The sequence below is a fragment of the Pristiophorus japonicus genome, chromosome 14, assembly GCF_044704955.1.
Source record: "Pristiophorus japonicus isolate sPriJap1 chromosome 14, sPriJap1.hap1, whole genome shotgun sequence".
In the NCBI taxonomy this organism is placed as follows: domain Eukaryota; kingdom Metazoa; phylum Chordata; class Chondrichthyes; family Pristiophoridae; genus Pristiophorus; species Pristiophorus japonicus.
In genome coordinates this window covers 37,392,431-37,418,409 of record NC_091990.1, presented here as the reverse complement: position 1 = coordinate 37,418,409, position 25,979 = coordinate 37,392,431, and the positions used below count along the sequence as shown (strand labels likewise).

The 25,979-nt window shown below is 46.3% G+C and overlaps 1 protein-coding gene across 2 annotated transcripts in view; it reads right to left on the bottom strand.

The window, feature by feature from the left end:
- The window catches only part of LOC139279362 (macrophage scavenger receptor types I and II-like), a 45,532-nt gene that overhangs the window by 9,303 nt on the left and 10,250 nt on the right, over positions 1 to 25,979 (bottom strand). For both annotated transcript variants that reach the window (XM_070898482.1, XM_070898483.1), the window contains exons 4-7: positions 21,243 to 21,893; positions 17,959 to 18,030; positions 11,461 to 11,577; positions 6,717 to 6,761 (exon numbers count right to left, since the gene is read on the bottom strand). In XM_070898482.1, the coding sequence (XP_070754583.1) occupies positions 6,717 to 6,761; positions 11,461 to 11,577; positions 17,959 to 18,030; positions 21,243 to 21,893 (885 nt within the window). The remainder of the gene's footprint in view (positions 1 to 6,716; positions 6,762 to 11,460; positions 11,578 to 17,958; positions 18,031 to 21,242; positions 21,894 to 25,979) is intronic.

The following is a 25,979-nucleotide window of genomic DNA, read 5'->3' as shown; positions in this document are numbered from 1 at the left end:
GGGGATAACTTCCCTGCTCTTTAAAATAATACCATGGGATCTTTTACATCCACCCAAGAGAGCAGATGGGGCCTCGGTTTTACAACTCATCCAAAAGTCAGCACCTTCAACATTGCAGCACTCCACTGGAGTGTCAGCCTAGATTTTTGTGCTCAAGTCTCTGGAATGAGACTTAAACCTACAACCTTCTGACACAGAGGTGAGAGTGCTACTCACTGAGCCACAGTTGACACGAAACCTGCATGGCACTATCAACAGCATCAATAAGAGAAAGTCACCCAAGCGAGATGTTTCTAACAGTATTGGTTGAAACTTTGCAGAAATATATAGATTATTGCTTTCAATGTGCCTAAATGTAATTATTATTATTACGCTTCATTGTGTTTAATTCATAAATAATTATTTTATTTAAAGTAGCCTGTACAATTCTGCTGAAGTCTTTCTTAATTCATTGTGTTTTTAATTGTAAATAAATGTCTTACTTACCATATACAACTCCAATTGTCATATTTACTTTACCCTTGCTGATCCTGACTAAAAGTAAAAAAAAGACTTGCATTCACATTGCACCTTATCAAAGCTCGCAGAAATGCCTCAAGGTGAATCACACTGAGTAAATAAATTGCTTTTGGAATCTAATAGCACAGAAGGAAAGAACTTGCAATTGTATAATTTCTTTCACATCTTCAGATGTCCAAAAATGCTTCACAACCAATAAATTACTTTTGAAGTGTTTTCAACATAATAGGAAACACAGCAGTCAATTTGCACACAGCTAGCAATGAAATAAATGACCAATTAATCTTGATTGGTTGAGAGATAAATGTTGGCCATGATACTATGAGAACGCCCCTGCTCTTCTTTGAAGAGTGCACCCACCTGAACATCCAACAACAGCTCCAGCAATGCAGCACATCCTCAGTACTGCACTGAAGTGTCAGTCTAGATTACATGCTCAAGCCCTGAAATCATTCTACAGGTACATGCTACCTGTGAGAACACTACCATCTGAGCTAAGCTGACCATTCTAGAGCAAAGAATACAAGATCGCTCAGTGTCTATCTCATGGATAGATGTGCTGTTCAAATAGCATTGCAATCCAGCGATAATATCAGCATTCTGAGCAAAACTCATACACTCTGATCTGGCTACTTGTAAAATGCAAATCAGGATCCTATATCGTAATTGCAATTGAGGTACAAATGAGTGGGCATGCTCCGCCCACTAATTGCCTATTACATTGGATATATGGCGTTGAAACAGGCCATTCGGCCCAATCAGTCCATGCCGGAGTTTATGCACCACTCGAGCCTCCTTCTGTCTTTCATCATCTAACGATCAGCATAACCCTCTACTCCCTTCTTCCACATATGCTTGGCTAGCCTCCCCTTAAATGTATCTAAACTATTCACTTTAACCACTCCCTGTGGAAGCTAGTTCCACATTCTCACCAGCTCTTTATCTGAATGCACGTAGCATTCATAACAAAATGAATGAGTTGACGGCACAAATAAATACAAGTGGGTATGATCTGACAACCATTACAGAGACGTGGTTGCAAGGTGACCAGGACTGGAAACGAAATATTCAAGGTATTCAAGGACATACAGAAAGGAAAAGCAGGTGGGGTAACACTGCTAATAAAGGATGAGATCAGTGCGTTAGTGAGAAACGATATTGGCTCAGAAGATCAAGTTGTTGACTCAGTTTGGGTGGAGATAAGGAATAATAAGGGCAAAAAGTCGCTGGTGGGCATAGTCTATAGGCCCCCTAACAGTAGCTACACTGTTGGACGGAGTATAAATCAAGAAATAATGGAGGCTTGTAACAAAGCAACGGCAATAATCATGGGCGATTTTAACCTTCATATTGATCGGACAAAGCAAATCGGCCAGGGTAGCCTTGAGGAAGAGTTCATAAAGTGTATCTGGGATAGTTTCCTTGCGGAACCAACAAGAGAGCAGGCTATCTTAGATATGGTACTGTGTAATGAGACAGGATTAATCAATGATCGCATAGTAAAGGATCCTCTAGGAATGAGTGACCATAACATGATTGAATTTCAAATTCAGTTGGAGGGTGAAAAAGTTGGATCTCAAACCAGAGTCCTAAGCTTAAATAAAGGAGACTACAAAGGTATGAAGGCAGAGCTGGCTAAAATGGACTTGGAAAATAGATTAAAGTGTGGGACAGTTGATGAGCAGTGGCAGACATTTAAAGAAATATTTCATAACTCTCAACAAAAATATTTCCGAATGAGAAGGAAAAACTGCAAGAGAAGGGATAACCATCCATGGTTAACTAAGGAAATAAGGGATGGTATCAAATTGAAAACAAGGGCATACAATGTGGCCAAGACTAGTGGGAGGCCAGAAACTTTTGTTTGGAAACTTTTAAAAATGAGCAAAGAACGACTAAAAAAATGATAAAGAGAGGGAAGATAGATTATGAAAGTAAACTAGCATGAAATATAAAAACAAATAGTAAGAGTTTCTACAGGTACATAAAAAGGAAAAGAGTGGCTAAAGTAAATGTTGGTCCCCTAGAGGATGAGACTGGGGAATTAATAATGGAGAACAGGGAAATGGCAGAGACGTTGAACAAATATTTTGTATCCGTCTTCACTAAAAGACACTAAAAACATCCCAATAATGGATAATCAAGGGGCTATAGGGAGAGAGGAACTTAATACAATCACTATCACTAATGAAGTAGTACTCGGTAAAATAATGGGACTAAAGACAGACAAGCCCCTGGACCTAATGGCTTAAACCTAGGGTCTTAAAAGAATTGGCTGCAGAGATAGTGGATGCATTGGTTGTAATCTACCAAAATTCTCTGGATTCTGGGTTGATCCCAGCAGATTGGAAAATTGCAAATGTAATGCCCCTAGTTAAAAAATGAGGCAGACAAAAAGCAGGAAACTATAGACCAGTTAGCCTAACATCTGTCATTGGGAAAATGCTGGAGTCCATTATTAAGGAAGCAGTAGTGGGACATTTGGAAAAGCATAATTCAATCAAGCAGAGTCAACATGGTTTTATGAAAGGAAAATCATGTTTGACAAATTTGTTGGAGTTCTTTGAGGATGTAACAAGCAGGGTGGATAAGGGGGAACCAGTGGATGTGGTGTATTTGGATTTCCAGAAGGCATTCTATAAGGTGCCACATAAAAGGTTACTGCACAAGATAAAAGTTTAGTTGGTTGGAGGTAATATATTAGCATGAATAGAGGATTGGCTAACTAACAGATAACAGAGAGTCGGGATAAATGGGTCATTTTCCGGTTGGCAAACAGTAACTAGTGGGGTGCCGTAGGGATTGGTGCTGGGTCCTAAACTATTTACAATCTATATTAATGACTTGGATGAAGGGACCGAGTGTAATGTAGCCAAGTTTGCTGATGATACAAAGATGGGTGGGAAAGCAAATTGTGAGGAGGACAAAGGGATTATAGACAGGCTGAGTGGGCAAATATTTGGTAGATGGAGTATAATGTGGGAAAATGTGAGGTTATCTCCTTTGCCAGAAGAAATAGAAAAGCAAATTCTAACTTAAATGGAAAAAAATTGCAAAGTGCTGCAGTACAGAGAGACCTGGGGGGTCCTTGTGCATGAAAGACAAAAAATTAGTATGCAGGTACAGCAAGTAATCAGGAAGGCAAATGGAATGTTGGCCTTTATTGCAAGGGGGTAGAGTAAAAAAGCAGAGAAGTCCTGCTACAACTTTACAGGGTATTGGAATACTGCGTTCAGTTTTGGTCTCTGTATTTAAGGAAGGATATACTTGCATTGGCGGCTGTTCAGAGAAGGTTCACTAGGTTGATTCCGGAGATGAGGGGTTGACTTATGAAGATAGGTTGAGTAGGTTGGGCCTATACACATTGGAGTTCAGAAGAATGAGAGGTGATCTTATCGAAATATATAAGATAATGAGGGGGCTTGACAAGGTGGATGCAGAGCGGATATTTCCACTGATAGGGGAAACTAAAACTAGGGGACATAGTCTTAGAATAAGGGGCCGCCCATTTAAAACTGAGATGAGGAGGAATTTCTTCTCAGAGGGTTGTAAATCTAAGGAATTCTCTGCCCAGAGAGCTGTGGAGGCTGGGTCATTGAATATATTTAAGGTGCAGATAGACAGATTTTTGAACGATAAGTGAGTCAAGGGTTATGGGGAGTGAGCAGGGAAGTGGAGCTGAGTCCATGATCAGATCAGCCATGATCTTATTAAATGGAGGAGCAGACTCGAGGGGCCAGGTGGCCTACTCCTGCTCCTATTTTTTATGTTCTTATGTTCTTTGGGTAAAGAAGTTTCTTCTGAATTCCCTATTGGCTTTCTTGGTGACTATTTTATATTGATAGCCTCAAGTTATGCTCTTCCCCACAAGTGGAAACCATCTCTGTATCCACTCTATCAAAACCTTTCATAATTTTAAAGACCTTTATTAGGTCACCCCTCAGCCTTGTTTTTTCAAGAGAAGAGAGACCCAGCCAGTTCAACCTTTCCTGATATGTATACCCTTGCATTTCTGGTATCATCCTTGTAAATCTTCTCTGCACCCTCTCCAGCGACTCTATATCCTTTTTATAATATGGCAACCAGGACTGTACGCAGTACTCTAAGTGTGGTCTAACCAAGGTTCGATACAGGTTTAGCATAACTTCCCTACTTTTCATTTCTATATTTCTAGAAATAAACCCTAGTGCTGGGTTTGCTTTTTTTATGGCCTTGCTAACCTGTGTTGCAACCTTTAGTGATTTGTGTATTGGTACTCCAAGATCGCTTTGTTCCTCTACCCCACCCAGACTCTCACCCGCCAAGTAATAAGTGACCTCCCTATTCTTCCTTCCAAAATGTAATATCTCACATTTATGTGTGTGAACTTAATTTGCCAATTATATACCCATTCTGTAAGTTTATTAATATCCTCCTGTAATCTATTGCAGTCCTTCTCAGTATTGACTATCCCCCCAATTCGGTGTCATCCGCAAATTTCAAAATTGTGTTTTTGTTTCCAAAGTCTAAATCGTTAATATAAATTGTAAGCAACAGTGATCCCTGCACTGATTCTTGTGGAACACCACGATCCACCTTCTGCCACTGCCACCTTTTACCCCTACTCTCTGCTTTCTGTCTTGAAGCCAGCTAGCTATCTATTCTGCTTCTGCATTCTCTGATATTGTTCATCAGATTATGGAGTATCTTATTGAAGGCCTTTTGAAAATCTAGATAAATTACTGCATTACCATTGTCTACTCTCTCGCTTACCTCTTCACAAAATTTAATGAGATTGGTCAAGCAAGACTTTCCCTTTTGAAATCCATGCTGACTATTCGTTATTATATTTTTGGTTTAGGTTTTTCTATTTTCTCCTTTAGTAGGGATTCCATTATTTTTCCCACTGCCAATGTTAAGCTGATTGTTCGATAATTCCTTGGACATGTTCTATCTCCCTTCTTAAATATAAATATTACATTAGCTGTCCACCAGTCCTCTGGCACTACACCCTTTTCTGAGGAATTGTTAAATATGTGTAGTAATGCTTTTGCTATCTTTTTGTGGATGGATGCAATCCATCTGAACCAGGAGTTTGATTAGTTTATTTAATATATCCCCTCTTTTTATTTAAAATGCACTTATCTCATTACGAATCTCATCTTCCAATGTCACGTCCACCTGTTGTATAATTATTTAATATTTCTGCCATCTCTCTATCGTTGCCTGTGCTTTTATCCTGTCTATCCCTTAATGGCCCTATTCCTATCCCATCCTTCCTTCCTTTTTTTTACTGATGTGCCTGTAACATATTTTACTATTTTGTTTAATGTTCCTTGATAATTTAATTTCATAGTTCCTTTTTGTCTTTCTAATTGTTTTTTTGACTTCTTTCCTAATCTTTTCTTATTCTTCTTTATCATGCTCTCCCCTGCTGTCTATATCTTTAATGTATGCCTCTTTCCTTACCCTCAATTGTTCCCCTATGGCTTTATTCATCCATGGTGTCTCATTAGTGTTTAGTTTGTTCTTTCCTTTTAATGGAATATATTGTTCCTGCACTCTGTTGAACACCGTTTTAAATGTTTCCTTTTGCTGTTCTACATTGTTTTTTTGCCAATATGGTTGCCCATTTTATTTTCACAAGTTCTATTCTCAGCCCTTCAAAATCAGCTTTTCTCCAATCTATTACCCTGGTTTTTGTTATAATTATGTCCTTCTCAATTATCATCTTAAAGCATATTATATTATGGTCACTACTGCCTAGGTGTTCCCCTACTTATACTTCTCATCTGCTCTGGTTCATTCCCCATTACTAGATCCAATAGTGAATCCTCCCTTGTTGGGCTTTTTACATATTGAGTTAGAAAGGAGTCCTGTACACATTGCAGGAATTCCATTCCCTTATCCCCTTTACCTAGCTCTTCTGTCCAATTGATATCGGTGTAGTTGAAATCCCCCATGATTATTATTCTATTTTTTACACATTTCCCTAAGTTGTCTGCATCTTACTTCCTCCTCTTCCACCTCCCTTCCACTATTAGGTGATCTGTTGAGCACCTAAAATTTAAATTGGCTATCGTGTCTTTTCATTACACCTGTTGTGTATTTCCTGCAATTCTTTTATTTTTAATTTATCTATGTCAACTGCAGTTAATATTTAAACAGCACTTAGGATATTTATGATGGCAACCACAGGATTGTTATTTTGTTCTTACCTGCACTGTCACTTTCACCCTTTCCACCTTTCATTCCGGGAGCACCTTTAGAAAGAAAAAATAACTTGCATTTATATATCGCTTTCCATGTCCTCAGGATGTCCCAAAGTGCTTCACAGCCAATTAATTACTTTTGAAGTGTAGTCACTGTTGTTTTGCAGGCAAACGTGGAAACCAATTTGTGCACAGCAAGATCCCACAAACAGCGCTGAGATAGGTTATCTGTTTGGTGGAATTAATTGAGGGATAAATGTTGGTCAGGTCACCGGGAAAAATTCCCCCAATCTTCTTCAGATAGTTCCATGGGACCTTTTACCTCCAAAGCTTGATTAATCCCCTCATCTGAAAGATAGCACCACCATCAATGCAACACTTCCCTTAGTACTGCACGTGTGGTCTCGCAAGTGGTCTCTCCTTCAGAATCAATAAATCCATTCAGAACCGTTATCATCTGATCTGTACCAAAAAGACCTTTCAAATAATCCTGGATATAATCCTCCCCCGCCGGCCCGCCACAACCTCCCCCCCAGGCTGTCCCCCCTCCCCGCCACTGCCTCCCCCCCCTACGCTACCATCTCCCACCACCCACGCCACCGCCTTCCCCCCCCCCAGCCACCGCCTCCCCCCCCCCCAGCCATCGTCTCCCCCCCCAGCCACCGCCTCCCCCCCGCAGACTCCCCCCCAGCCACCGCCTCCCCCCCGCAGACTCCCCCCCAGCCACCGCCTTCCCCCACCGCAGCCTCCCCCCCCCAGCCACCGTCTCCCCCCCAGCCACCGTCTCCCCCCCAGCCATCGTCTCCCCCCCCAGCCACCGCCTCCCCCCCGCAGACTCCCCCCCAGCCACCGCCTTCCCCCACCGCAGCCTCCCCCCCCCCCAGCCACCGTCTCCCCCCCCAGCCACCGTCTCCCCCCCCAGCCACCGCCTCCCCCCCAGCCACCGCTTCCCCCCCCCGCAGCCTCTCCCCCCCAGCCACTGCCTCCCCCCAGCCACCGTCTCCCCCCCAGCCATCACCTCCCCCCCCAGCCACCGTCTCCCCCCCAGCCATCACCTCCCCCCCCAGCCACCGTCTCCCCCCCCAGCCACCGCCTCCCCCCCAGCCACCGCTTCCCCCCCCCGCAGCCTCTCCCCCCCAGCCACTGCCTCCCCCCAGCCACCGTCTCCCCCCCAGCCATCACCTCCCCCCCCAGCCACCGTCTCCCCCCCAGCCATCACCTCCCCCCCCAGCCACCGTCTCCCCCCCAGCCATCATCTCCCCCCCCAGCCACCGCCTCCCCCCCGCAGACTCCCCCCCAGCCACCGCCTTCCCCCACCGCAGCCTCCCCCCCCCCCAGCCACCGTCTCCCCCCCCAGCCATCGTCTCCCCCCCAGCCATCGTCTCCCCCCCCAGCCACCGTCTCCCCCCCCAGCCACCGTCTCCCCCCCCAGCCACCCCCCAGCCATCGTCTCCCCCCCCCAGCCACCGCCTCCCCCCCCGCAGCCTCCCCCCCAGCCACCGCTTCCCCCCCCCGCAGCCTCCCCCCCCCAGCCACTGCCTCCCCCCAGCCACTGTCTCCCCCCCCAGCCATCGCCTCCCCCCCCCAGCCACCGTCTCCCCCCCAGCCACCGTCTCCCCCCCCAGCCATCGTCTCCCCCCCCAGTCACCGTCTCCCCCCCCAGCCACCGCCTCCCCCCCAGCCATCATCTCCCCCCCCAGCCACCGCCTCCCCCCCAGCCATCGTCTCCCCCCCCAGCCATCGTCTCCCCCCCAGCCATCGTCTCCCCCCCCAGCCACCGCCTCCCCCCCCCCAGCCATCGTCTCCCCCCCCAGCCACCGTCTCTCCCCCCCAGCCACCGTCTCCCCCCCCAGCCATCGTCTCCCCCCCCAGTCACCGTCTCCCCCCCCAGCCACCGCCTCCCCCCCAGCCATCATCTCCCCCCCCAGCCACCGCCTCCCCCCCAGCCATCGTCTCCCCCCCCAGCCATCGTCTCCCCCCCAGCCATCGTCTCCCCCCCCAGCCACCGCCTCCCCCCCCCCAGCCATCGTCTCCCCCCCCAGCCACCGTCTCTCCCCCCCAGCCACCGTCTCTCCCCCCCAGCCACCGTCTCCCCCCCAGCCACCGTCTCCCCCCCAGCCATCGTCTCCCCCCCAGCCATCGTCTCCCCCCCAGCCACCGTCTCTCCCCCCCAGCCACCGCCTCCCCCCCCAGCCACCGCCTCCCGCCTCAGCCACCGCCTCCCCACCCACAGCCTCCCCCCAGCCACCGCCTCCCTCCCCGCAGCCTCCCCCCCCCAGCCACTGCCTCCCCCCAGCCAGCGTCTCCCCCCCCCAGCCATCGTCTCCCCCCCCCCAGCCACCGTCTCCCCCCCAGCCATCGTCTCCCCCCCCAGCCACCGCCTCCCCCCCCCAGCCATCGTCTCCCCCCCCAGCCATCGTCTCCCCCCCCAGTCACCGTCTCCCCCCCCAGCCACCGCCTCCCCCCCAGCCATCATCTCCCCCCCCAGCCACCGTCTCCCCCCCAGCCATCGTCTCCCCCCCCAGCCATCGTCTCCCCCCCAGCCATCGTCTCCCCCCCCAGCCACCGCCTCCCCCCCCCAGCCAGCGCCTCCACCCTCAGCCACCGCCTCCCCCCCCAGCCACCGCCTCCCCCCCCAGCCATCGTCTCCCCCCCAGCCACCGTCTCCCCCCAGCCATCGTCTCCCCCCCCAGCCATCGTCTCCCCCCCTCAGTCACCGCCTCCCCCCCAGCCACCGTCTCCCCCCCCAGCCACCGTCTCCCCCCCAGCCACCGTCTCCCCCCCAGCCATCGTCTCCCCCCCAGCCATCGTCTCCCCCCCCAGCCAGCGCCTCCACCCTCAGCCACCGCCTCCCCCCCCAGCCACCGTCTCCCCCCCAGCCAGCGCCTCCCCCCCCCAGCCAGCGCCTCCACCCTCAGCCACCGCCTCCCCCCCCCAGCCACCGCCTCCCCCCCCCCAGCCAGCGCCTCCACCCTCAGCCACCGCCTCCCCCCCCCAGCCACCGTCTCCCCCCCCAGCCAGCGCCTCCCCCCCCCCAGCCAGCGCCTCCACCCTCAGCCACCGCCTCCCCCCCCCAGCCACCGCCTCCCCCCCCCCAGCCAGCGCCTCCACCCTCAGCCACCGCCTCCCCCCCCAGCCACCGCCTCCCCCCTCAGCAACCGCCTCCCCCCCCCCGCAGCCTCCCTCCCAGCCACCGCCTCCCCCCACCGCAGCCTCGCCCGCCACCACCGTCTCCCCTCCCCTGCCACCGTCTCCCCTCCCCTGCCACCCTTCCCCCGCCACCGTCTCCCCTCCCCTACCACCCCTCCCCCGCCACCGTCTCCCCTGCCCCCAACGCCCCCACACCAACACACACCTTTTTAAAATCCCAATCAATTAATTTAATTCTTCTTCAGCAATGACTACAGGAGAAACTTTTTTTTCAATGATATGACTAGTCAATAGAATAAAGAATGGACTGTGAGTAAAGATTCTTGGATGAATGGAAGCAGCAAAGGAGGAATTATGAAAATAGCATAAGTGACTTGGTAACCTTGGGCTTTTCCAAATATGCATGTGTTTATCTGACCAATTACCCTTTAAACATTTAACCACCTACCATGCTGCACCACTATTAATACAGCCAAAAAAGGCTTTCCATGCAGCATATTTATTTGCTATTCACTTACTGATATATTTATGCAATCATGAATTTAATCTATTTAGAAGAATGTTTCAAACTATGTTACGAAGCTTGTTATCAATAATTTCATTCATCATATCCACCACATTCTTGCAATCCAAAGGACAAGATTGTTGCAAATATATAATTTATTATATCAATATATGCTTTTAATGGATTTACTCCACAGGACCAGCTGCTTTGCAATATTTGGTAAGCAGAAACCAGTCATAGACAGATTGAAAGTGAGTTAAAATTAGTTTTGGGTGCTGAGACTTGGGAGACAGGGAGGGAGAAGGGGAGTGTGTTTGCAGGGAGGATACCCGAGAATCCCGGAGATGCAGAGGTCCTGCTGAATTTAACGGTTTAATTCTGTTTCCCTCATGGCAGCAGGCCAGATTGATAGGCTGACCGGCTGGCGAACGGGAAAGCCTGCGGTAGAAGGCCGTAGCTGGGGGTCATTGGGGAATCAGCAAAGACCACACGGGTCAGCAAAGATTGCAAGGCATAAGCAGGGTCGACAAAGGTTGCGGGGTATAAGGAGGAATCAGCAAAGATCACAGGGCAGAACAGGAAAGATCACCGGGCATAAGGGAGTGGCAGGAAAGATCACCGGGCATAAGGGAGTGGCAGGAAAGATCACCGGGCATAAGCATGGGGACAGACCAGCAATCAGGAGGGGTGAAAGATTGCAGGGCATAAGACTTGGGAACACGGGCTTGGAGCGGGGGAGGGTCAGCCGATCACAGTCGAAGATTTGCTTGAGGGGCCTCAGCACTGCACTGGAGTGACAGCTTAGATTTATGTACTCAAGTACCTGGAGTGGGATTTGAACCCACAACCTTCTGACTCAGAAGCAAGAGTATTACCAACTGAGCCACAGTTCTTAACTTAATGATTACAGGGAAAACTACAATTATATTTAAGTAACAGTTATGCTTTAAGTATTTTTTTCTGTCATATTGCATAAAATAATGTTTGATTTCAATTACTTTACATGTGTTCATGTAAGACTCTGTCCTTTGGAAAGCATCAGTATCAACACTGTTGAGGTTGGCACGCTGTGCAGACTGATAAATAATTCCATACCAGGATGTCCCATTGATCCTTTACTTCCTGGCAGTCCAGGATATCCAGGAAGTCCACGGTCACCTTTGATTCCGGAGTATCCAGGAAGTCCAATTAGTCTTGGAAGTCCTGGAAAAGCTAATCATTAAACCACACTCAGATTCAAATATGAGGAAATCTCTTTACTGCTGCCTCCACTCAGTCTACAAGTGAACTTCATCCCACCCCAACCGTCTGGTCCACAGATTGTAATTCTGGACTGTTTCATAGTGTCTCCTCCCTTCCCTCAGTTTAAGACCGATACATCTTGCCTAATCTTTATCATATCTATGTACTCTAGAACTCACTTTGTGACTATTTGCATGCATATTTCGGCTGCCAACCCTGACCCAGATCCATTATTTCTATCTCCCTGCTTGAGCACTGCACTGCTCTCTCCTCCTCTTCCCCTCACCCAGCCATACTACCTTTCATGTCTCCCCCCTCAGGTATTTATCTCCTTTGATCCTACGGTAACCCATCACTACCCAACACCACCATCTCCCCTACTGCCATCAAAGGCTTGAGCCTCATTGAAAAAGCCAACGGATTCTTTGTGCGCACTTGGCATTCTCCAATGGGTCCTTTGTGGCACCCATTGTTGCCTTTGTAAGAGCACCATACCCAACTACCCCAACCTCCCATCTCACCAACCTTTCTGTCCAGCATATTTGTTGGTGACAAACTGCACCAACCTCCTTCCTGTCGTTCATTCCACCACCTCCACACCCATGACCTCAGCTGGTCGATAGAAAATCAACACCCCTCTCTGCATTTCCCTCCAGAATGTTGTTCACTCGTGAACAAAGTCATTGGCATCCACCACTTCATTGTGGATGGTATTATTGACATCCTGGTTTTGACCAAAATATATGATAAATGAGTGGCGGCATCATTCGCCCCCCGCCCGCCTCTTGTCAGCTGTGCTCAGTTGGGTAGTGTGATATCTTCACAGAGCACACACACACAGCTCTTAAGATGGCAGGCTCTCTGTCCGGAAGCTACCAGTCTATTTATTATAACTCTGCAGCTGCAGTACACAATACGGTCACATCCACAGTATGGAGCTACAAGCATTACAAGCTTACAGCATTTACAGACATCACACTTCTCCTTCCTTAATGAAAAAGCTATGATAACAAACATCATAAATAACTTCATTTGTATGCATATTTACAAATTTAACTTTACCACTTGTTTTCTGTTTCAAAGAGGATACCTTCGCTCTCGAACAGAACTTTCCAATCATGGTGTTGATTTCACACTCATTTGAGGACTTCATTCAAAATTTTATTATGAATTTGCCTATTTGGTGCTGAAATTAGTATGTCATCCAAATAACATACTACCCCTTCAATACCTTGCAAAATCTGGTTCATCACCCCTTGGAATATGGCAGGGGCGGAAGACACTCCAAACGGTTGCCTATTAAATTGATATAGGCCTAGATGAGTGTTTATAGTCAAACATGACTTGGACTCCTCATCTAGTTCAAGCTGTAAGTAGGCATTCGTAAGATCCAGTTTTGAGAAGATCTGACCACCTGTAGGTACAACAACAATGGGTGTAGCCCAATTACATCGATCTATCTTACAAATAATGTTCTCAGTCTCTAGTCTTTTTAGTTCTTGCTCAACTTTCTCTTTGAGTGCATATAATACGGAAAGTGGCTTGTAGTAAACCGATCTAGTGTCCTTCTGTACCCTGACACGCGCCTTGAAGCCTTGGATCGGACTGCCCATTTCGCAGAACACCTCGGATACTGCTTGATAACCTCATCCGTTGATGAAAATCTCGCATCCACAGAGAAGATCTTACTCCAATCCAGCTTCAGTGAGCTTAACCAATTTCTTCCTAGTAAAGCAGTCTTGTCTCCTTTCACTATTATTAGAGGCAAGTTCTGAAATTGATCTTTATATTTCACCGGTACGGTGATATGGCCTACTACAGGAATTTTCTCTCCCGAGTAGCCTCGCAGCTCTATCTTGGATTTCTCCAGTTGGAAATCACGCAATTTGTCGCAATATAGTGACTCCGGTACTACACTCACGGAGGCACCGTGTCAATTTCCATTGGTATCTTGAATCCCGCAACATCTATGTGGATTTTGATGCTTTCCGAATCGCTGTCCGTTAACCTCGTGCTCCTGATGACGTGTAATTCTAAAATCTCCTCGTCCTGCTGTTGTTCTTCCAAGCCATGTAGTCTCTTTGGATTACTACTCATAGCTTTGAATGCTGGACTCATAGCTTTAAAAACTGGTTTACCCTTCAGTCGGCATGCCTTCGCAAGATGCCCAGACTTTCTGCAGAAGAAACACTCTGCCTTCACGTATGGACAACTTTTAGCAATGTGTTGTCCCAGGCACCTATAGCACGACTTCGACGCTCTGTTAGAATTTCCAGTTTCTGAGACTTTCGCCCATGTCCGTCTTTTACTTTGAACCTGCAGGTGATTTACCTCGGTTGACTGACGACCGTAATCATGATTTAATTCTCGGGAATATTGTTCGGCCATGCTCATCGACCTCGCTGTCTGACAAGCAATCTCAAAAGTCAAATCATCCGTTGTCAATAACTTCCTTCTGATCGCATAATTTTTCACCTCACAAACAAAACGATCCCGCAATGCTCGGTTTTGAAAGTTTCCAAAATTACAGTGCATCAATAGATTTTTTAATGCTATGATATAATCATTGATATGTTCTTCAGTCTTTTGATTCCAAATCCCGAAATGATAGCTTTCAGCAATTTCTAATGGTTTGGGGTTATAGTGCTGCTCCAGCTTCGTTAAAATCTCTTTAAACGTTGTGTCCTTTGGCTCGTCAGGCACAAGCAGATTTACAAGGGTTTCGTATAATGCCGGACCCACCATTGTTAAGAAGATCGCTTTCTTCCGTTCCAATACAGCCTGGTTTTGGACTGCATTGTCTGGAACTTCGATTATGTTATTTGCAGTGAAATAAATTTCTAGCCGATCCACATACGTTCCTGGTCATGTCTATATTCACCCAAATATCCGATTACACCTGCCATGTTTAATCTCTAGCTGTTCTCACCATGTGCTGTAGTTTACCTCAGATTTTGTAGCTTTTTTTTCAAAGACAGAAACCTCCAAAGTCTTCTGTCGGCTGGCTGAATCCTTCACCAACAAAAATTAAACTTTAAACATCTGAAAAATCTCCATCCTCAGTCGCCAACTGTGATATCTTCAGAGGGCACACACACACAGCTCTGAAGATGGCAGGCTCTCTGTCCGGAAGCTACCAGAAACTGCCTGTCTGTTTATTATAACTCTGCAGCTGCAATACACAATACGTCCACATCCACAGTATGGAGCTACAAGCATTACAAGCTTACAGCACTTACAGACATCACAGGTAGCACACTCGCCTCTGAGTCAGAAGGTTGTGGGTTCAAATCCCACTCCAGGGACTTGAGCACATAAATCTAGGCTGACACTCCAGTGCAGTGCTGAGGGAGTGCTGCACTGTCAGAGGTGCCGTCTTAAAATGAGATGTTAAGCCAAGGCCCAGTCTGCTCTCTCAGGTTTACGTAAAAGATCCCATGGCACTATTTTGAAAAAGAGCAAGGGAGCTATCCCCGGTGTCCTGGTCAATATTTATCCCTCCATCAACATAACAAAAACAGTTTATCTGGTCATTATCACATTGTTATTTGTGGGAGCTTGCTGTTTGCAAATTGGCTGCCACATTTCCTACATAACAACAGTAACTACATTCTTATAATACTTCATTGGCTGTAAAGCACTTTGAGACATCTGGTGGTCGTGAAAGGCACTATATAAATGTAAGTGTTTCTTTCTTTACCGAAGCCTTCTAATAATTTGCTATATCATAGCTAATTCTATCGCCAGTGTCCGAAAAGTGCTGACGGCATAAAATTTCAGGAGCAGCAGTTACCTTGACTGCCACTGACATTGACGTTGACTGCAAAAAGTTGCAACAATAATATTGGAGCATTAACAAGCCCGTTTCCCCTCTCTGCCTTTACTACTTATCTGCATTTTATATTTGGGAGGAAATCACTGTTGGGTATTAATAACATGGGTTTAAGAGAATATGGTACCTTCATCCAATGGTGTTTGGAAATATGTTTAAAATACAAATGAAAGGCTGCAAGATGTTGGCAGTCCAGTCACAGTTTGGCAGCTTTGCTGTTGGTTGTATTCATGTATTTTAAAAAGGAGTCTTTAACCATCTGCGGCAATTATTCCCTATAATATTGCATTTCAATCTAAGGGTTCTGAGTCTACAGGTAAAATAGCAATGTAACTTTGGCAATTAACTTAAACAAGCTTGATGGGCAATCCTATGTTTTCTCTTGAAGATAGGATAGCAGTTTGGTACAACCATTTGAACAGAAATGGTGTTTAAAAACTCCAAACTTTATCTACCACCAGTCAAACTAACAATCACCAGTTGGTGATAATTCAATATTAAGTAAAGTTATTGAAAACAGACTTCATAGAATCATAGAAGGAGGCCATTCAGCCCATTGTATCTATCCCGGCCGAAAAAGAGCTATCCAGCCTAATGCCACATTCCAGCTCTTGGTACGTAGCCCACAGCACATTAAGTGAATATCCAAGTACTTTTTAAATGCAATGAGTGTTTCTGCCTCTAACACCCTTCAGGCAGTGAGTTCCAGATCCCCACCAACCTCTACACTCCCCTCTAATCCTTCTACCAATTACTTTAAATCAATGCCCCCTGATTATTGACCTCTCTGCTAAGGGAAATAGCTGCTTCATATCCACTCTATCTAGGCCCCTCATAATTTATACACCTCAATTAAATCTCCCCTTAGCCTGCTCTGTTCCATAGCTAAAATTCACCAGTCCTGGCAACATCCTCGTAAATCTCCTTTGTATCCTCTCTGGTGCAATCACATCTTTCCTGTAATGTGGTGACCAGAACTGTACGTAGTACTCTAGCAGTGGCCAACTAGTGTTATATACAATTCTAGCACAGCAGCCCCCCCCCCCCCCCTCCCAACCACTCTTATATGCTGCATCTCAGCTAATAAAGGAAAGTATCCCAACTGCCTTCTTAACCACCTTATCGACCTGTCCTGCTACCTTCAGGGATCTGTAGACCTGCTCTCTCCTAGGTCCCTCGTTTTTCTTCATAATTTTACAGTTTCCATCTGTTTGTAACAGTTTACACCATGAGATACAGGCCATTGTGTTGTGCCTAAAAAAAAATATTAAAAAACAGAATTGACCAAATGTCACTGTAACTTTGAACCTCAGTGACATCAGAATACCTGTAACAGGTAAAAATGTAGGAAATGCTTGCTGAAATACTATTGGTCTCGATTCACCTCACATTTTAATGGTATGACTGCCTCCACAGTAACCAAGTACAGTTTCCTAGGACTTGCAAACAACCCATGAAATATATACCTTTTTATAATCTGAGTTAGCATTTATGCCATTACTGTTATGTTCAGTATAAATTCACAGGACTATATCGCAAGCTCAAACTGTTGTGACCTTGGTCTCTTTATTCAGATTCCAGAGTGAGGAAGCAGCATGGTGAGTCACCTTTTATACCTGCTTGCCCCAGGGTGCACAGGTGACCCTTAGATCTCCCACAGGTGTGTCCCCTAGTGGTAAGTCTTACATTTGGGTAAAGTCTACATACATCCATAACAATTACGACCCTGACAAAAAGATTGATTCTTTTTGTGGCATCCTTCTGCGTGACCAAACTAATACTCATGCCTCTGTTGAATGTCTTTCTTGGTGTACCAGAACCCAGAACAGTTTTCCAAGATCGCTAAATAGGAATCAGGACTAAGAACCCCAGTTGATTGTTTCCTTCTTCCCAGCCATGAGCACTGACACCAATTGTAACATCCTAGCTTCAACCCAAGCTTTATAACTTATAAAGAAAGACTTGCATTTCTATAGCGCCTTTCATGACCACCGACGTCCCAAAGCGCTTTATACCCAATCAAGTACTTTTGGAGTGTAGTCACTGTTGTAATGTAGGAAACGTGGCAGCCAACTTGCACACAGCAAGCTCTCACAAACAGCAATGTGTCAATGCCAGATAATCTGTTTTCGTGATGTTGATTGAAGGATAAATATTGGCCAGGACACCAGGGATAACTCTGAATAGCACCATGGGATCTTTAACATCCACCTGAGAGGGCAGACAGGGCCTCGGTTTAACATCTCATCTGAAGGACGGCATCTTCAACAGTGCAACACTCTCTCAGTGTTGCACTGGAGTGTCATTTTAGATTTTTGTGCTCAAGTCTCTGGAGTGGGACTTGTACCCACAACCTTCTGACTCAGAGGCAAGAGTGCTGCCCACTGAGCCACAGCTGACACACAATACTTTATAATCTTGGTTGCAGTACTTCAATCACAATAATTTTTTTTTAAATATTTTAAATCATAAAATAGAATGCTGTTGTTAAATTATTTCCCATATTCTTCACAAAATACCTCTTAATCCTGGCAGTCCAACTTGACCCCGCTCTCCTGCATCACCCTTTTCTCCTTTGGGCCCTCTGGGACCTTTAAAAACATAACATGAATTAAATGGAATTTAAAAAAAGGAAATATTTGAATGCAAGTCAACTACTGGAAGACAAAGACAGGTTATGACGTTTCGGGGACATAGCCTAAAATGAAATTGACCTCAGGTTGCTATGGCTGGATGACATGGCCATAAACTCCTCTATTTCATTCCACTTATGCAGATCATTTGATCATCGCCTGCCATTTTTACCCCCATATTCATTCTCAGGTTGTAGGCGTTAGTGGCAAGGCCGGCATTTAATGCCCATCCCTAGTTGCCCTGACAATGTAACCGAGTGCCTTGCTCGGCTGCTTCAGAGAGACATAGGCACATTGCTGTGGGACTGGAGTCACATATACAAACATACGAATAATGACGGATAGGTAAAGACCCTCTGGTCCATCGAGCCTGTCCCACACAATTGCGATACCTTGTGTATCACGCCACCCCACCCAAAACCATGTGATCTCCTGGGAGAGGCAAAAAAAACAGATTTAAAAACCCAGGCCAATTTGGGGGGGGGGGGAAATTGGGAAATTCCTCTCCGACCCATCTAGGCGATCGAAACTAGTCTAGGAAGTCACTCTGGCCATTAAATTCCCTGCAGTACCTACCTGCTGTAGGAGGTAATCTCCGCCGCGGCCAGAAACAAATCCAGCTTTTGCTTGAAAGAGTTCAGAGAGTTTGCATCCACCACATGAAACATCAGCTTGTTCCAGAGGTCTACTATTCTGTGGGAAAAGAACCACCTCCTGACATCTAACCTAAAGACCAGACCGGGTAAGGACAGCTGGTTTCCTTCTCTAACGGACATTAATGAACCAATTGGGTTTTTACGACAATCCGACAGCTTCATGGTCACTTTTACTGATACCAGCTTTTTACTTCTAGATTTGTCTCACTGCAGTTTGGTGCAGGAATCTTCAAACTGAGCTTTGCATGTGCGTGTGAATGAGTCGATCTGTGTCATCTTAGTTTGTATATTTGTCCACAAAGTATTAGAAACGTTTGCTCCCTCATTGGGGCTTTGAGACAAATGAGTGAGCTTCCATTTTCCACCTCTTGGGGACTGCCTTTAACAATCCTCGAGGCCTGGGAAGTTCACTGCAGCAAAGAGGAGAAGAAGCTGTCAGAGAGCAGTCAGCGCAGAAGATTGTGGAAACATGAGGATCCAGTGGAGTAGCCCAGACCGGGAGAAAGGAAGCACCAGCCAGCCAATCGTAAGATAGTTAATGTGGTCGGGAGAGGAGGGATGGTGTGAGTTGTAGTGTATTGGCATTCTGCAAAAAAGAAAGTGATTACAACGGACAGAGTGGGAGGAGGGGGAATGAAATTCCTCTTGGGTGGTAATCCAAAATGCCCGAGAGCAAATAGACATTCCCGTTTTACACTCCACCTGGATATTTGTTTCCATAACTTCTATGGATACAGATATTGGGCGGAGTGTAAACGGGCTGGTAATTCGCTATCGCCCAGTGTCTGCACATAACTCTACCTGGCCCTAACTGTGTTTAATTATGCACAACCCTCATTCTAATTGTAGGACTTGCATCTGGGCCCACCCCACTCCAAAAGTTTGGACACCCCTGTGCTAGTATATAAAGGTTTGTGAGCCACACCTGTCACACATTTGCCATTTATGCAAATCATTGCGCCACACACAAAAACTGTATTAACAAAAGAGAGGAAAACCTAGTAATTTCTTGCTGATTTCGTCTGACCCTCCCTGGGGAGAAACAAGGAATTTACAAGCAGCTGCCAATCGGCAAGGAAGTTTTCCCTGCAACAGAAAATGTTGTCTAATTGATCTCGGCGTGAATTTCGGTCGATGCATTTTTCAGATGAGGGAAAGCGACAGTGTGTATTCTGAGGAAGCGCTTGCAGTGATCATCAGCATCGGGGCGGAATCAGGTCCAGGCCGAAAAATCCCCGGCCTGAATTTGGGTCGGGTCGGCCAGTTGACCGCAAAACAGTGGCCACAGGATTCCAACGCATAACCGCCGCAAACGGGCAGTAATGGGTCTTTCTGAGACCCTGAATTTCAGCCCCTCTAACTTGGTTTTCCCCATAGTTTTTCTCCATGAATTTTCACGACCTTATATCATTGCTGCTCCTCGCCATCTGTTTGCTGTTCTTTAAACAAGTCTGTTTGCTAACCCCTGCTGTTTCTACTGAAGGTTTCCCTCGCCATTGAACCAGGCTTCTTTAAGTCCATACATTTCTGCATCCTCTGAATAAATATTAAAATTTGGGGGCCGTTGCCCCACAGCCCAATACTGACAGGCTTCCCCTCGAGACTCAATGTGACCAAAACGGTTCTGCCTCCTGTGGACTGTCACCTATGGAAACCCTTTTTATATGGGTATAAATCTCAGTATTTTTACATTTTCAATGTTGGCATCTCACCACTAATGTCCTATCTATAACGGAGGGTTCAAAACTGTACATAACTGCAGCCTTACCAATGTCGTTAAGATACTTATACAAAATCAAAATACTGCGGATGCTGGAAAACTGAAATAAAAACAGAAAATGCTGGAAATACTCAGAAGTCAGGGAGCATCTGTGGAGAGAGAACCAGTGTCCAAGGTCATCGGCCTGAAACGTTAACTCTGCTTCTCTCTCCGCAGATGCTGCCTAACCTGCTGAGTATTTCCAGCATTTTCTGTTTTTATTTTGTAAAGATTCTTTGTCGACTTTTGCTTTTGAATTCAACGCCTCAATAAATAACCCCCTGAATTTCACGTGCCCTTTTATAGCTGCTTTCACTTCCAATCTTGCTTTTAAAGATCTGTGTATCTGCACCTCTTAATCAGCTCATCATGTATATAATGCCGCATAAAACTTGTCGCATCAGGAGTAAGGCACATTCCCCACCCCTCAATCTTCCATTGTTTGAGACCGCCCTTATTGGGCTAGTCCTTCCCTTACAGAACAATAGCGTAGTCACACTCACAGCTTCCACCCACAGAGTGTTACACACGTTAAAAAAATCCACGCATGGGCATCTTCCACCCCCTCAACTGGAATTCAGGACTGGAACATCGGGTCCTTCATTAAGACATCTGTTAAGTCTCGTGGAAGCAAGTCATCCTCGTTCGAGGGACCGCCTATGATGATGGTTTACAAATTGATTTAGTTACTTTACTAGGTGTGACTAGCTTCTACAAGGAGTTTAGACAAATATAAACTGATGATGTGTAATTACCTCGTATTAGAGTAATGTTCTGCAAAACCAGCGAGTGTTCCCAGTCCTTCAGTCTCAGGTCTTCAGTGACATTGTTTAAAATGGTCAACTCTGCCTTCAACCCCTTCTCCAAACTATTCTGAGCCGCCCTCACGGTCTGGGTATCATCAGACACATTTCTCATCTGCAGAACAAACTCTTCTAACTTCCGCTGTTGGATGACAATGCTTTCTGTGCAGGTGATATTCACGGAGCGTATTGCTGAGATTGCACCTTGAACACGATCATTTAGATACTGCACTTCACTCTGCAATTCCCGCAAAGCTTTCCCATCCAGTTCAGTGGAATTGAACATCAAAACCAGGTTGTAAGTTTCCTCCTCACTCTCCTTTTGTATCTGCTGAAGACTTTTATCTAAAAAGTTTAGTGAACCGTTCATCAACTGGGCTTGAAGAGTAATCTCCGAAAGTATGCTTTCCATTTTCACATTACGTCGGATAAGTTCATTCAGTGCATCTTCCTGGCGCTGCACTGTCTCTTTAAGGCCTGCAGTCTCTTTTTCTAATTCACTCACATTCTTGCCATTTTGGCCGCTTTCCAATCTCATTTGAACCATTTTGCTTTCTGTATCAGAGCAAATCCCAGAATTCTCCTTTCCTGATGATTTCTGAACTAAAGATGTAAATGGAAAAGAAAATTGTTTGTTAGAGGCATTGCATAGAGGGCAAGGAGAAGGTGGGTTACTTAAAAAAATGTAATGGGTTGTGATTTCCTGAGAAAGATTAAGAAAGAAAAGAAAGACTTGCATTTATATAGGGCCTTCCATGACCACTGGATGTCTCAAAGCACTTACAGCCAATGAAGTACTTTTGGAGTGTAGTCACTGTTGTAATGTGGGAAACACAGCAGCCAACTTGCGCACAGCAAACTCCCATAAACAGCAATGTGATAATGACCAGAATGTTGATTGAACATTAAGTGATCGGGATTCTGATGACCCAAAGGTGAGCCAGGAATGAATGATATTACAGCAATCTCTCTAAGGTGCACATTTATGAAAAATAAGACAATCCACAGCACCAAAGAGTACTAGGATGTGGGATTGTGGGTTCCCAATCTCAGCTATGTCACTACGGAGACAGCCCAAGCAGAATCCAGGCACTTCCAATAAGGTGTTGAAGCAAAATCAGAGGGCAAATTGTCACAGCGCATAGGCACAACCTGCCAGGAGGGATTAGGGGAATGTATGGCCCTCATGTTTTGCTATATGGCATGTCCTCCTCCCTAAATCCTGAAATTGCCCCAATGCCCTTCTCATTTCTTCATATGTATTTGCATTTCCTTCACAGAGCCCCTCTCATATACCCTTTAGCTGCCAGCTCTGAGTGGCATTAACAGAGGTCGGTCAGTACGTAACCCATGGAGCCTACAGAAGGGGAAGATATAACTTGGAACAAAAAATATTCAGACCACAGCAGTGACATAATTTCATTTTAATCCAACTATATGGTAATTCAGCAAAGTAAGTGTATAGTACAGACCTTACAAGGCATCTGGGCCAATCCTAGATCACTTGTCCCGGCTTCCAAATGTGCGAGCAAACCTCCCAACTGTATTGCTCCACATAGGGCGTGATCAGTGCAGTCAGGAGGTTTGCTTTTAAGAGAATGTCAGGAGCCCACATAACCACCACAGTGATCTGGAATTCGTCCAGATCGATCAGGAGATTTACAAGATATAACAACAGTATGTTCATATTAACAGTTGACTAACACCCCAAGTACATGCACATCCTTTATGCTGGATTAGCTGCACAATATAATGAGGCAAATGCCTAAAATTTTCACAAGGGTTATCAGCAGAAGATTTGACAAAATCTACAGAGAAACAGCATAAATAACTAAAAACAGGCATTATTTCTCCAAGCTTTTTGTTGATCGTCCGCTGAAGTTCTGGTGTGAGACCAGGAGAACCCCATGGAAATTATCCCACTCCCACTCCCCCCACCCCGCCCCCCCCCAACAAAGAAAACTCTCCTCGTATAGACTGATGATCAGAGCTACATAGGATTACATAGGATACACAGCACACATACAGGCCATTCGGCCCAACCAGTCCATGCTGGTGCTCCACTCGAGCCTTTCCTCATCTAACTCTATCAACATAACCCACTATTCCATTCTCCCTCATACACTTATCCAGCCTCCCCTTAAATGTATCTATACTATTCGCTTCAAACACTCCCTGTGGTAGCGAGTTCCACATTCTCACCACTCTCTGGGTAAAGAAGTTTCTTCTTTCTTCTTATCCTTATTTTCAAATTCCTCCATGGCCTCGCCCCTCCCTATCTCTGTAATCTCCTCCAGCCCCACAACCTCCCTTCCCCCCCACAAGCCCCCTCCCCCCACAACCCCCTCCCTTCCCCCCCACAGCCCCCCCACAAGCCCCCTCCCCTCCCCCCCACAACCCCCCTCACTCCTCCCCCACAACCCCCTCCCTCCTCCCCCACACCCCCCTCCCTCCTCCCCCACATCCCCCTCCCTCCTCCCATCCCTCCCCCCCACAACCCTCCTCCCTCCCCCGCATCCCTTCCCCCCACAACCCCCCTCCCTTCCCCCCCCACAACACCCCCATCCCTTCCCCCATAACTGCCCACAACCCCCTCCCCCCCACAACCCCCCTCCCCCCCCAAAAAAACCCTCCCCCCTCCAACCTCCCTCCCCCCACCCCCGCAAGATGGCAGCGCTCCTCTAATTCTGCCCTCTTGGGCATCCCTGATTATAATCGCTCAACCATTGGTGGACGTGCCTTCTGTTGCCTAGGCCCCAAGCTCTGGACCTGTCTAAACCTATTTGCCTCTCTACCTCTGTTTCCTCCTTCAAGATGCTCCTTAAAACATACCTCTTTCACTAAGCTTTTGGTCACCTGCGCTAATTTCTCCTTATGCAGCTCGTTGTCAAACTTTTTATCTCGTAATACTTCTGTGAAGCGCCTTGGGACGTTTCACTGCGTTAAAGGCGCTACATAAATACAAGTTGTTGTTGTTTTCCCCACATGTAGAAACATTCTTTCTCTATCTACTCTATCAAAACGTTTCATAATTCTAAAGACCTCTATTAGGTCACCCCTCAGCCTTCTCTTTTCAACAGAAAAGAGACCCATCCTTTCCTAATAGGTATAACCTTGCATTTCTGGTATCATCATTGTAAATCTTTTTTGCACCTTCTCCAGTGCCTCTATATCATTTTTATAATATACTTACTGTACCAATGTAATTGCATCAATGTTTCAAGACTTGAGAAATATGGCCCTGAAATTCCCGTCGGAGGCTTCCTTTGGACGAACGCCTCCAACCCAAATCTTCGCTACGAATGTACCTGGTGGTCCCGGTGGCGCCTTGGATTTGGGTCGGAGGCCTCCTTTCCACGTGCTACACAGCGCCCCCCCACCCCCACCCCACCCGTCTTCTAGATACGGGCGGAGAAGCTGGAGTCACATGGGCCTGGACCACCAATCACTGTGCAGTATTCTCATTGAAAGTAATGGGAACTCCGATTTTATGAGTTCCCATTACTATCAATGAGAATAACCCCCTAAAACACCCAAACACAACATAATAAAAAAAACACTGCACATATTTAAAATTAATTGCAATTAAAGTTAATGTTTTTGAAAAAATATATATTTTGCGGATTTTTTTTAATGTGTTTTAATCGGGTTTAAAATAAACTTACCTTAGTGAACAGGGTTTTTAACTATAAAAATGTGTATTTAAATTTTATTTTTATATGTTTTAAAACTCTGACGCTGCACCTGCTTTCACCAGATGTAAAGTTTAAAGGACATTCGCTGGCCATGAGTTGGGAAAATAGCCCAATCTCACCCACACGGATGTCCTTCTCCCAGGGATGCGGGAGACCCATCAAGAGAAATCTTGACAGATTGGAAAAGCCGGTTTTTGGTGCATGTGCATTGCACACCAAAAACCGGCTTTTGCGAGGCCTCGCCGTGTCCATACATATTCTGTACAGACCAGGCAAGGCCGGAATTTCAGGGCCTATATATTTTTTAAACTCCAGCAAATTTTTTGAAACCATTTGAATGAAGGTTTGTTCAGCCATGAACTCATTGAATGGCGGTGCAGGCTAGAAGGGCCGAATGGCCTACTCCTGCACCTATTTTCTATGTTTCTATGACCGGGAGTGACTCAGTGGGCTGAATTCTAATTCCATTGGTGGTGTTAGCAGCAGGGCGGGTCTTCCATCCTTTCACTGACTCCGCTGTTAACCTCCCAGAGCCCTTGTTAGCCATACGGGCAGGTTAGGAGCAGTAATCCCACCCCTCGTTGGCTTGCTGCGGCTGGAGGAAGGGAAATCGAGTGCTGTTGCAGCCTTCAAAAGGTGGAGCGGGGGGGGGGGGGAGCCTCACTTTTGGAGGAACAGGAAGCACAACCACAAGAATATCTGAAGGAGCAGCAGTCTCAGAGGTTGGGGGGTCAGCAGTACGAGGGGCTTCCAGATTCTCATATGCACCTGTGGAGGTGTTACTGGCTGATGTCAGGGCAAGACGAGATGGGCACTGAAGGCAAGAAACCAGATAAGAGGATGTTGCGAGGGAGGTTGAAGAAGCAGTCAGTGCAACTTCCACCACCCCAAGAATTGTCACACAGTGCAGGAAGAGGTTGAATGACCACACAAGGATGGCCATGGTAAGTCAGGGCACTGTTAGAATCCACATCCTGAATCACTGATAGAGGCT